At 36.0% G+C, this 14,373-nt stretch overlaps 1 protein-coding gene across 1 annotated transcript in view; it reads right to left on the minus strand.

Annotated features, from left to right (window-relative positions):
* Nucleotides 1–14,114, minus strand: part of LOC127647143 (copine-7-like) — a 71,865-nt gene extending 57,751 nt beyond the window's left edge. Inside the window, exon 1 of the mRNA XM_052131225.1 lies at nucleotides 13,941–14,114. Coding sequence (XP_051987185.1) covers nucleotides 13,941–14,114 — 174 coding nt within the window. The remainder of the gene's footprint in view (nucleotides 1–13,940) is intronic.
* Nucleotides 14,115–14,373: the final 259 nt, after the last annotated feature.

A 14,373-nucleotide genomic window follows, 5' to 3' on the forward strand; every position in this document is an offset into this window, starting at 1 on the left:
AATGCTGATATTCTGTAAAGCTGCTTTGAAACGATGTGTGTTGTGAAAGGCGCTATACAAATAAAATTGACTTGACTTGACAGTACAATAAGCATTGCAAGAGACAAACTTTGGATCATCTGTGCTTTGCTTTCAAATGAACCAAGCCAAGGCTGCAAGACAAAAAATAAAAGTTCATAATAGATAAGTCGATAAAGGCAAGATAATTGGTCTTAGTATTCAGCCCTTGCAAACCTATCTTTTGCCACTGCATATCTATAGAGCAACATCACGTTTTTGTTTATTGTGCGATTTATATTTCGAATTTAAACTGTATATGCATAGCCTACAAAACTCCTCTTATCTGATATTGCCTAGTGTACCTTGAGTCAGGACGACCACCATGTTTACTTTCTGAAGTTCCAAAGTTGAACTGTGGCTCTTTCATTTTCAGATATGCTATTTTTTACAATACATACAAGAACAAATCTAGTTTGTGTGCTGTTTGGGGTGGTCAGTGCATCTAGTGTGTGTTACCGGAGAAATTGTTGCATATATTGTAAAATTGCAAAATTTGAACAATGTTGGGTAAGTTAATCAAAGAAGGTAATTCAAAACAAATTATCAATGAATTATCTAAAATTTTAATAAAATTACGTTACTGATAACTTCATCAAAAAACATTAGATTTGAAAGGCGAGATTCCTCACGCAAACAAAACTAAACAGCTTCAGAAGACTTTAAAATGTTAAGTCGGTTAGAGTTAGGAGTTTTTTGGTTGATTTAAAATTGTATTGGTTGGTTGATTCATCTCAATTGTAGTAAAAGTATCGGAATATGCTTATTTTCGATCAACAAAATTCAACAGGTGGATTTTGCTGCTATATATACATATATATATATATATATATATATATATATATATATATATATATATATATGTACAGGGGGGAAGGATAGTTATTCCATCCATGTGCTACCTCGACAGCTTTCCTGTTCACTGTTGTGCAATGTCTCCATGTTTATATCCCTCACCACCCCCCACCATCCAGTCCGGCCGGGCTCCCCTCAAGCCCTGACCCAGGACAAAAGGTCTAGTTGTCACACATTATCGATGGCCCTGTATAATAATATGATACGATACAATTTTCATGTTTTTCTTGATAAAAGTTTGTCTACACTCTAGTCATTTGTATATCACTTTTCACAATACAAATAGTTTAAATGCAGCTTTACAGAAACCATTGTTTTACTACAGTAATATTGTAGAAGTAATCATGATTTTATTTTTATTTACATTTTTTGGGACTGAAACCATGGTTTTACTACAGTAATATTGTAGTAGTAACCATGGATAATTGTGTACGGGTAAACAAAACAGAAGTCAAATAATTTTCTATTTAGGCCCACAAATGTAAAAAAAAAATAAAAAATTAAAATGATGAATTATGACTAAAAATAATGTTTTAAAGTATCCATTTTATCCCACGAAATCATACAAAAAAATATGTTTAAAGAAGTATTGTATTGGTATCGGTCTCAAACATACAGGACTTGAAATTATTGGTATCGGATAGAAAATAAAATAAGTGGTATCGCCCATCTCAAATAAGTATTGTAAAGTGTGTTGCTCTGTTTACCTGTGAGCACACAGCGCCACCTCTCGTGGGATGACACTCTTCCGCAGCTCTCAATATTGCACTGATTGGTTTGAATTACATTATAAAGTGTTTGTTTATGTATTATATGATATATATGGTATTGTATTGTGAGTGTTCTATCATACGATAGAATATGATACAATATTTTTTTTATAAATTTTTTACAATTACATTTTGGAGGTGGGAGTTTGGGGAGTGGAGGGAAGGTAATGTGCCAAATCGTCATGAAAATATTTTTTATGTTTTCATGAGATTCACCAATAGAGGGAATGGAAAGATATTTTAGAGCACTAGATCACTTACAAGGAGGTCAGTAATATAGCTGTTATCATTGGTTCTGCAGGAATATTGCAAATATTCCCATTTAGGAGCATCTAATATGTAGGCAATGATATTGAGAAACTATTACATGCAATAAACTCTAGACTGGATTGCTGTAGCAAATACTTTGCTTGCCGAATGATTTCAGAATCCCTATGGGTTCTAAACACTGCAACTTGAGTTTTGTTATCACTCCAAACACCCGATTGCCTCCCACGGCTCCTACAATCACACAGAAGCAGGCTTCTTTTCAATTCCAAGTGCATCTGCTGGTGGTAAACCATTTTCTATGGGCTGTTCCATAGAACATGGAATGGAATGGCCATACCTGATACAGAAATCAGAAACGCTCCAAATATTGAAGTCTAGGTTCTAAACTCTTCTGTTAAGCCATGCAATTCAACTCATATACACACCTAAAATTGCACTCAAAGGCTTAGAGCTAGACTGGATAACTATGACACAGAGGGGTAAATTCACTAAAGAAAGACTCTTTTGTGCACAGTATTGTAGCATAAAAATCTGCATCTAATTCACTAACCACCTGCCATCCAGTACAAACAAGGGCAATCAGCACTGAAAGTCATTGTCATTATTTTTAACATGAACACACCTATTTTCAATATAAATTCAGCATGAGCGCATGGGAAATCGGCAGATTATTATAGAATGTTCCAGTACCCTGACATCCATCCCATTCTACCTAGTTCCTTCATCTCCCATAAAAAATGTTGCTAACATATAGTTGAAATTACTTTATTAATTTATTTGCTGATAAAATCGAAATCATCAGAAACTAAATTGGAATTACACATCTTTCTGCCACAGCACCCCAGAAGACTAAAATGATTCCCTATAAGCAACTTCAATCCTTTGCTGTTGTAGGTCAGGAAGAGCTAACAAAATTAATCAAACCATAAAAACAACAACATGAATGTTAGACCCAATACCGACTAAACACCTAAAAGAGGTTTTTCCTGTAATCTTAGAACCTCTTCTTAATATTATTAACTCTTCAATATCCTTACGGCATGTCCCAAGAAACTGTAAACTGGGAGTAATCAAACCACTTATCAAGAAACTACAGCTTGATCCAGGAGAATTGGTCAATCTAAAACCGATGTCAAATCTCCCATTTATGTCGAAAATGCTAGGAAAAGGTAGTGTCTGCCAACTCTGTTCATTTTTACAAATAAATGGTATATATTGAGCATTTCAGTCAGGATTTAGGCCCCATCATAATACAGAGACTGCATTAACCAGAGTTACAAATGACTTGCTCTTATCATCTGATCACGGCCGCATTTCTGTTCTAGTGATCTTAGATCTTAGATTTGTTTTTTCCTAATTAATGGCTGTGCTGATCCGTACAGATTGACCAAAGCAAAGCGGGGGCGTTTACTCACACGATTACCCTAAAGTGACAAAAATGTATGTGTCTTGTCACACTTTAATAGTGTTTATCCTCCCATTCAGCTCGTGAAAACACGCTGCATAATGAAAAGGAAAGATTACATCAAGATGTAGATTGGAATGCTGGTGCAGAATTTATATAAATAAAATAGTCTAGTCCTCTCTCACCGTTGCTGGCATGCCGGTGATTACCCCTCTGCTTGCCAATGCTGGCAAGCGTGCCATAGGTTGCCGACCCCTGCCATAGACAGGCTAGAAAATTATGTTTGCATTTGTGGCATTAGCCTGGTTTAGGTCCTATCTCTTTGACCGCTACTACATTTCTGTGTAAAAAACGTTCAGATCAAATTAAATATAAGAATGGAGGGCCACAGGGATCAGTTTTAGGGCCTCTTTTTTTCTCCTTATGTTTGCTCGCCCAGGGAGACATTATCAGGAACCATGGAATAAGTTTTCACTGTTATGCTAACAATACCCAACTTTATATTTCTTCGAAACCCCATGAAATTTCTGTATGTGTATAAATGATATCAAAAAGTAGATAAACTTCCTTCAACCCAATTCCAATAAATCAGAAGTATTAATTATTGGACCATAAACCTCAAAAAAATCACAAAAGGAAGGAGATAATGTAGCTCCTAAACTATGGAATAGTCTTTCTAGCAGTGTTTGGAACTCAGACACACTCTCACAATTTAAGTCTAGACTAAAGACTTATCTATTCAGCCAGACATACACCTCATTTATCCCTGTCTAATTTAGGTCTTCCAGAACCGAAAACACTTCTCTTAATTTTTTATTTATTTTATATATCTATTTCTTTCCCTGTCTAAACCTCGGGATTATATCCTGAGGTTACCAGAGCCTGCCAGATCCATCTCCGATCCTGCCTAATGTCTGACTCCCACTGTGTCACTGAGTGATGATGACCAACTGCAGCATGTGCCAGCCAGGGCGATAAAACCGCACAGACAGTAAATAAACTTGCACAATTAATTCTTATGGAACTCCCTAAGAGTTTTAGTGAACTGAGATAATGATTTTGTCATCCCTCCAATCAATTGTATTTACTCAAGTCAACAGGTGAGATGAGGTTACATTCTGCATACCACTGAATGAATTTCTCATCTGAGGTTTTATCCCTTGCCACTGTTTGCTCACTGATGTTTTAGACTTATCACCATATTAAGCTTCATGCAGGCAAATTCCATTACAATGCACTGAATAAATAAATCTGAACAAAACCTAAATTTGGCAGAATCTGCACAATGAAAGAAGCTCTCAAATATAGAGGGTAGGACCAGTGCACATATTGAGAAAGAAATATGTGTCTCTTTGCCATCTGCCAAGGCTGTTTTAAGATACTGGGCTTGTTTGAGTAGTGTAAGAGCAGCAGTGACAGGAATAAGCTGATGTTTGTAGCCTAAGGGTATTGTAGAGATTACACACTGCAAGTTCATGAGGATATCAGTGCCAATAGAATATTAGATTATATTTACACATACTATGTATCATTCACCTTGAGAGAGAGATATGAAAAGAAAGGGAGATAGAGAGTTATGAGCAGCCTTATCTCCCACTTATTTAAGCTCATGATTTGCATGACTATAGATGTGACGGTATCAAATTTTAACATCACGATAATTGCTGAAGCATTTATCACGATATACATCATTATCATTATATTGAATTACATGACAAATACTAACTACTCTTCGGCCACTTGAAAGAAAGCTTCACATTATCTGCTATTTTTCTATTGAAGAAAAAAATCAATGTTTTTGTACGACCCAACTTGTATGATTTCTTATGATTTTGCCATTTTATACTATTATTACGACTTATTATTAGAAAAGTATATCATAGGTGGGCTCTTTTGACTTGGGACAGTAAGTAACTAGCTAGCAACCAAACAGATCATCACCTTAGCAACCACCTAGTAACACCCTAACTATCGCCTACAATACCCTAGCTGGCACATACAGTAGCAATGCCAAATAACCACTCAGAAAACATTTTCAGCCATACATCAATGTATAGAAATCTTTTTCCATGCAATGAATGAAAGTGAATAGTGACTGAAGCTAACATTCTATCAAATGTCTCCTTTTTGTTTTACGGAAGAAAGAAAGCCATACAGATTAAGTTAACAATTATAAAATGTTAATTTCTGAGTGAACATGCTATCTAATTTCATATCAGTCTTTTTGTGCAGCGGACTGCATTTGGAAGATCTACAATTCAGATATTTGATAGGCTTTTTACAAACAGCTTGATGTTTGATCATAAGGATCCCATTATTTCAAAGCCTAATGTGTTCAGAAGGCATCTTTGTTAAAAAGGGCAAGGGCTGGCATATCTGTTGCTTTCAACGATTGTAGAGCAGAACTCGCTCAGGGCGTCTCACGCTGTGATGATTCATACCCTCACTTTTTTATGAGGACATTAAAGCTTAACGTTTTACATCTTATTCTGGGTGTTCTGATAATATGATCATGGATCGATGTATTGTGCTACATACAGTATAATCAAGAAATCATGGGATCTGAAGGGGATGACACTGGGAATTGGAATGGAATGGTAACAGAAACATAATATATGCGTTTCATAATGTTCCAGCAATGTGAAATGGGCTAGCTTATAATTGTTTTGTCTCCTTTAAGCGAAATCAATCTATCTTGCAAGATATGCATGCCAGGATTGCTGAATTTGCTTGGCAAGCATGTGAAACAGTAGACTAATACTGTAGCAATGACAGGAAACAGCATTGCATGTACATTTTGCACTGACTTTGGCATGTATTACATCTAAATTTAGGCAAATGTGGTGATAAATTGGATAGTCAGTTCCAGTGAAAAGCAATCTGGCATGTCAGGGTCATAAAAGTTGACAAAAAAGATTGGAATCATAAATTATATAAAAACAAATTATTTTTGGCTGCACTGACAGTCTAAAAACATGCAAATGATATATCAGAATGACCTATATCTATATTTTCTCTATGCTGCTTACAGTATAGATAAAACCACATTGGCACCTCTAATAAGGCTGTGTGAAATATCAGCAGGCGTTTCTCTACACTTTGATTAATTTGTCTCCCTATGCTGAACGTAAGCTTGAGAGAAACAGTGTTTTATCAGTCTGTGGAGAAAACAAGGTTGACAAATATAGATCTACTCTGCGAATTACACAAGAAAACCTGCCGGTATCTTTGTTGGAGTACAGAAGACATTCCTAGACAGTGTGAAAACAGAATAAATATGTCTGCAATGCTGCATCATGTCACAGACAATCAGTATTATATATTTACAATTATAAATACCACTTTCAATATATATATACCTCAATATATAACTCAACTTAAAGTAATGTTCTGGGTTCAATAAAAGTTAAGCTCAAATAACAGCATTTGTGGCATAATGTTGATTTCCACCACAATAAAAGAAATTATAGTTACATTAAGGCACTTACAAGGCCAATCCATAAATGCTAAAATACACATTGTTTCAATAGCATAGCCACAAGATGAAAATATCTTTTTTTTTACATTTTATGCATTTGGCAGACGCTTTTATCCAAAGCGACTTACAGTGCACTTATTACAGGGACAATCCCCCCGGAGCAACCTGGAATTAAGTGCCTTGCACAAAGACACAATGGTGGTGCCTGTGGGGCTCGAACTGGCAACCTTCTGATTACCAGTTATGTGTTTTATTCCACTACGCCACCACCACTCACATTATACATAAAGTTATACCCAATACAGATTTGTAATATTGGAAATAAATTTACAAAGATAAGGTTTGTAAGCGATTTTATCACACTAAAATAGTGTTTACATGTATAAAGTTTGTCGTATGGCTATACTTTTTAAATTAGACCTATGAGTATTATAGCATTTATGGACTGGGCCCATTTACTTTCATTGTTAGCGCCTTACTGTACCATCTTTTATTTTTAATAAACGAGGGGAGTCTAAATAATGTTTTGTTGTAATCAAAATTATGCCATAAATTCTATTGATTGAGCTTAACTTGGGTTGAGCCCATAATATTCAAGAAAAGCTATAACTAACCATTCAGACTGTAAAAACAGAGGGAATTCAACTATAACATTGCAAATAGAATTACAGTAATAGCAGAAAAAAAATTGCAAAACATAATTTATTTTATTGATTTTTTTTCATCACTCTTTTGTTTTCTCTACTAGCAATTATTTACTCAATGTCTTTTCAGCACTGTTGGCATTATGACAAAATGGTTGCTCAACCAGTCATTCACCAGCACTCCCATCAGCAAATCCACTACAAACACTCCACATCATCCAACTAATCATGTTCACTATAATGCATCACAAACCATCAGTTTTTAAACAACTTGTTGGCGCAGTCAGACTTAATTATCATCACACAGTGTGAAGAGAATACATTTAGCTTTATGATTGTCTTATCCACACTGATCAGAACGCTTGGGGCAGAGCATGACAATTTTTGTACACTACTCATCTTCATTCGCTACTGCTTTCAATGTGTGTTTAAAATAGCTTAAAATCAAGAGAAGGACCGAAATGTGTTATGCAGAAGACTTGAAAAGGAAAAAGTCACTGCGGAAAGCACCATGTCATCGTCAGACATTCTTCTTAAAACAGACCTGTTTTGTTTGTTTGTTTGTTTTTCCAGCACATGGAAATGTCCACCCAAATCTGCAGTGAGAAGCATCTGATTATGGTAATCAATTCTTTCAAGAGACACAACGCATGTTTATGGTCAAACAAATCTTGGCAAACCATGCCAGTGATGAGTGTCCACAACAATATCTCACTGCCCCACCTTAAAATGTAATATTTACAAAGACAGTGAATGTCTTTTAAATAGATGTAGGAAATAAAACACAAATTAGAATTCAGAATGCAAATATTATGATGATGTCATTATGACTTTACGATGATTTTCGATTAGATTTTAAATGGCAACATTCTAACAATGTAAATCCATTCGAAATTTAAATTTTAAAGGAGTATTATGGGTTCAATACAAAGATTATAATTATTTATTAAGCTTAATCTACAGCTATTATTATAAAGCATAATTAGATAATCACAGAAAATAATTTTGACGCATAACTCGTTTAATTGAAAAAAGCCAAAAAAATCACTATTACAGTAAGACACTTACAAATGGAAGTACAGTGTTTAAATGTACACAGTTTTAAAAGTATAGCCACAAAATGTAAACGTTATATATTATACATGCCTAAAGCGGAAATTATCTAAAGTTTGATCTGGCTCCTCTTTAAAGGTGAATTTTTTAACGAAAATGAATGCTGTAACTATTCTGCCACAGTTGAACTGGGGTGGCATCCCTCACTTTGTTCGCTGTGATGTTGAACATGACACAGCTGTTGGAATAATGGAGCCAGGATTAAGATTTCATCCTTCAGCCTGACTCATTGCTGCAGACAGCTTCACAGCTTTGCTGAGCTGTCTTCAGCACCACCACTGTGGCTCCAGAAAAAATTCTAACATTTACTACTTTGATATAGGGGGAAAAAACAGAGTGGTCGCTTTCTCCGCTTTAAGCGGCCTTTCCTGCTGTGTGACAAATCCCTGCCTCGACTCAATCCCAAAAGTGCCCACTCCCCCCTCTCACTAATACTTTGAACAGTCCAGTCAACCTTCAGTCCAGCCCCGCCATCAGAATGCCAAATGAAGACATTGTACAAAACTACAACAATCCAACATTTATCCAACAACTATTAATTTAAAATCATTAAGAGGCTTTTAGAAAGAATCAATGGCTGATGTTGCGGAACTACTCATTTGAAATTCAAAAATGTAATGTACATTTATAATTATTTATAGGCCGATATATAGTCCAGGCCATTTAATTGACCAGTGATTGGCCATTTGAGATTATTAGCCTTTCCAGCATGAGCAGATAACAGTGCCCGATAGGCCGATTAACAGAACTGGTCATTCCTAAACATAGCAAAATGCATTTGAACCAAACATTTATTTGTGTGGCATGGCCCTAACATTTTTTAGAGCATTTTCATTGAAAAGAAAATTGGGAAAGCGGCTCTATTTAAAATAATTGCAATTTAAAATAAATTTAACAAATTTATGTTTGAGATGAGAACATGATTATATTGCAAAAATGTGATTACATTGCAATGAAATGTTCAAATGGATTCAGACTTCAAATGGGTGGTGTACATTCAACATGATTTGTTACTGCTTGCATATTAAACTTAATTAAAAGGACAAGCTAATGCAACACAATTCTTTAGCATTTGGCCTCACCTTAATTTCATTGTGTACAATCCATCATGTTTACTTAAAGGGATGGTTTACCCAAAAATGAAAATTCCCTCATCATTTACTCACCCTCATGCCATCCCAGATGGGTATGACTTTATTTTGTCTACTGAACACAAATTAAGATTTTTAAAAGAATATTTCAGCTCTGTTAATCCTCATAATGCAAGTGAATGGTGACCAGAACTTTGAAGGCCCATAAAGGCAGTATAAATATAATCCATAAGACTCCAGTGGTTAAATCCATGCCTTCTGAAGTGATATGATACATGTGGGTGAGGAACAGATCCATATTTAAGTCCTTTTTTTAACTGTTAATTTACACTTTCATTTTCACTTCCACATTCTGGTGTTGAAGTGTCTTTCACTTTCACATTCAGCCACCCACTAGTCGGGACTTGTCAAAGGTGGAAATTGACAGTAAAAAAAGCACTTAAATATCGATCTGTTTCTCACGATCACCTATCATATCGCTTTAGAAGATTTGGATTTAACCACCGGAGTCATATGGATTACTTTTATTCTGCCTATATGTTATTTTTGGACCGTCTGAGTTCTGGGGCCGGTTGCACCAGCTATACGTAAGTTACAACTCAGCCTAGTTGTGGCGTAAATGGGCACTAAGTCACAATTTACACACTACTAAATATAAGAGTGTTGCACCATTAATTTTAGGTAGAATGTAACCCTACGTATAAACTAAATATTTACAGCAGACTCCGACCAGGAGTGATGGATGGAATAAAGAAGCAGACTCATTTAATGACATCAATGTTTTGGTTGACAGGCTTCAGTCTTTCGACATACAGTATGAGGTTGACACTTACACACATTTATATTTACGGGAGAAAATATCATGAAAAAAACATACTTCTTCAGCATAAAACCAATCTAACATGCATTTCCTATATATGCCGCCTGGTGTCAAGTTTCAGCATGTACGAAATATATATTAAAATCAACAAATGCCTATTTTTCCAGCCTGTTGTGTTAGTACTTATTTATGGTCCCTTATTCATTTTAGATACAGTTATTGAATATTGTTATGTACATAGGCTAAATATACCATTAATGAAATGTAGTTTTATTACGTATTGTATTTTAATAGGGATATAATTAATTACAGCTGATAGTAACGAGCAACAAGGTTTGAACATCAACTGTACCGAGATCAAACTGAAATTCACGTCTGTTTAACACTTTTGTTTAAAAATATCAAGGCTGTAAACGTACTTTTATGCGACTATGCATTATTTTACGGAGAGCTTATGACCTACTAGTTAAGTCTTGCCTTAAGAACGGGTGGTGCAACTGACTTAGTTACAAACTAACTAGTAGTTACTAAGCCCTTAGTGTGAACTTTACGTCTCAATTTAAGTGAGAACTAACGCACAGCTGGTGTAACCCTACCATGGTCACCATTCACTTGCATTGTATGGACTAACAGAGCTGAGATATTTTAATAAAATCTTAATTTGTGTTCTCCAGAAGGAGAAAAGTCATATACATCTGGGATGTCATGATAAATGATGATAATTTTAATTTTTGTGTGAACTATCGCTTTAATTAAATTGTGTTGGGACTATGTGAATAATATTATTTGCATCAATGTATTGCTAAAATGCTTTGCATGGAACTAATTTGAGGTAGCAAGTTTTGAACTTAAGTGTCATTTTAATGTATTTCTATTCTAAATGAAACAAGTAGGAGACTTGTAAGGGTTTAATGTTCTGTTATGTTAGGATTTAGAGGAGTTTCTGTCATGTAGGTTCCCATTGTGGAGAAGAGTGGAGCTAATGTTAGGTCGAGGATTGGAATATTGCTCCCTACATGCAGAGTAAATTGCTTTAAACATGAAGCAATTACTGAGAGATTATCAATATTAAGATTGCCTGGGGATCAGAAAACCCTCAGATGCACCACACTTGTCATACAGTGCAAAAAGAAATATGTAAAATATTGTTGCCGTGTATAGTTGCTAGCTAATAACAACATGCAAGGTTCTATAGAGATAGTTGTACAGGCCATATTTAATTAAGGTTAACTCAATTAATTTGGGTTTTTGCTACACAAAGCATTTGAGTGGAGCCTTATTTTTAAATTTCATATTAAGGAAACTCGTTTTCATTGTGTGTAGCCAATGTCTAAAATAAATGTCCAATGTTGAGTAAATATTGTGTAAAATAAGTGTTTTGTTTACATTGAAAGAGTAGTTCAAACAAAATTGATCATAAATCGATAATTGATAGTAGTATTAGTGGTAGTAATTGTAATGATTACCCTGTCTTGTCTCTCTGTTGCCCCCTTGTTTTCTGTCTTGTTGTCACTTTAGTCCTTTATTTGATTCCACAACCCTCTGTTAGCGTTCGTATTCACTGTTCATTGTTTACACCTGCCCTGGTTAATTTGCCTTTGGTTTCTGTTTATCACCTTGTTACCTTGTTTGAGTTCTGTTCTTTCATTGGCCACCTTTCCCACGTTTGTCTATTTATACCCCGTGTCTTTGTGCTGTCTTTGTCGATCGTTGTTTGATGTCAACCTGGTGTGTGATTCTCCCTCGAATGCCCTCTTTGTTCATCTCGTGTTTAGTTTATACTTTTATGTTTCCTTTCCCCATCGTGGGCTGTTCCTTTGTGTTTTTCCTGTGCTGTTCATTTAATAAAGTTTGAACTGCGTTTGGATCCGTACCTCCTCGTCTGCCTCATTGCTCAAACGTAACAGTAATATTATTACAGTGAATATTACATAACTTTATAGGTGACATACAGTATTTCTGTCATACTTTTTTCCTGTAAATGTACCTTTTAATTTTGACTGCACTTTTAATTTGAAGGCTTGCTGTGTTGTTTTGACCAAGGAGTTCTGAAGTTATGAAGGCAGCTTCCCACTCTGGAAAAGCCAGTCACTACGTGACTCAAAGTGATTATTAAACTGCCACAGGCTGCTATTTAATTAAATAAGTATGTACTCTGTATGTGCCTTGTGCTACAACATGAATTTGCGCTCTGTTTACTGTCATCTGCAACAAAGAGATCATGCGATGCTCGTGACTGTGTATTCCCTGTATGAGCCTTGGAGGAGCTTTAACAGATATGAGCACGTGTCTCCACACGTTCACAAGAAATACATGCAAACTATATATTTATCTCATTAAATCGCAGCGTTTGTGGTTAAATAATCTCACTAGGACATAATGTGATTTTAATTTGTGGGCTGAATGTTTACATAATGACATTCGCACACCAGATGGTATCGGTTTTTGGTATCAGAGCATTTTTACAAGTACCAGTACCAGTACAGGTGTGCGCCAGGGCTGGACTGGGAAGAGAAATTGGCCCAGGATTCGCTGTCCTTCTCTGCATTTCTCGGCATCGTTTTGTGGTCCGTTCTGCATAATGCGGCGGCTCATTTTTGCTTATCTCGGCACGTTTCGCGGATGCACCACCGGACCGCTCGGTTCTCCCGCTGGCCTGTCCACCCATGATGGGCCCCAAATTGCGTCTGCCCACCGGGAAAATGCCCGGTATGCAAGATTGCCAGTCCAGCCCTGATGTGCGCAGTATTAGATTATCAGTATCGGAATCGGGACATCCCTATATAGTACAGTGTTTTTTTTTTTTTTTTTTACCAATACAGTGCAAATCAATGGGAATCGAAATGTACAAAACCTAAAGAGCACATAAAGGTAACATAGAAGTAGTCCGTATGATTCGAGTGGTAGATTCCACATCTTCTGAAGCGATTTTGATCTGTTTCTCACCCAAAGCGATTGTATTGCTTCAGAGAATATGGAATATACCACTCAAATTGATTACTTTTACCTTTATGCTACCTATATATTATTATATCTTATGCCTTTTAGAGTATGAACGTTTTGACCCCCATTGTCTTGCATTGTATGAAAAAAACACATCACACATCCTTAAAAATATCTTTGTTAGTGTTCCACAGAAGAAAGAGAGTCATAATATTATAATTATCATTATCTAAAGAACTATCATTTTGGGGAAAAATATTCCTTTCAATTGATTACAGTATATCAGCCATTGGACACCTTGCTCTCTAGATATCTGTGCCAGTATCGGCCATTAAAAAAAACCATATCGGTCGACCTCTATTTATAATTGAATCAGTAATATTGTAAAATGAATCCACTCATAGTGCAGAAAGTGACAGCATTGTCATCATAATTATGCCTTTGAACAAGAGAAAATAACAAGCTCTGATCAAAAAGGAAAGATAAAAACTCACTTCTGTCCACTGGCCTTGATTTTGTACCATAAGTATGACGCAGGGGTCAGACTTGTTGAGCGTGTCTCGATCCAACAGGGACTTACAGGACACACGCAGCTCCACCTTGGAAACACAAGCAGCAGGTCCTCCGATGCCTGCCACCGGGGATGTCGCTTCCTGTGAGTCACTCATCCTAACAGGGAGTGGAGTGCAAATGACCAGCCGGAGACGGGAGACAAAGGTGTCAATGTGAAGATGAAATCGTGGTGATCTTGAGTAGCTTCAGTTTGATTGAAGCAGCATTCACCCATGCAGACAGTCTGGCTTTTAATGCAACCTTTAATTGTAATTATTGTAATGTCTTTGCAAAGGTGTCTGTGCCAGTCCAATTTAAAGCTCTTTACAGAGTGACATATCTGATGTCTGATTTACTCTAGCAGAGAAACGGCTG

The sequence above is a fragment of the Xyrauchen texanus genome, chromosome 1, assembly GCF_025860055.1.
Source record: "Xyrauchen texanus isolate HMW12.3.18 chromosome 1, RBS_HiC_50CHRs, whole genome shotgun sequence".
Taxonomy (NCBI): domain Eukaryota; kingdom Metazoa; phylum Chordata; class Actinopteri; order Cypriniformes; family Catostomidae; genus Xyrauchen; species Xyrauchen texanus.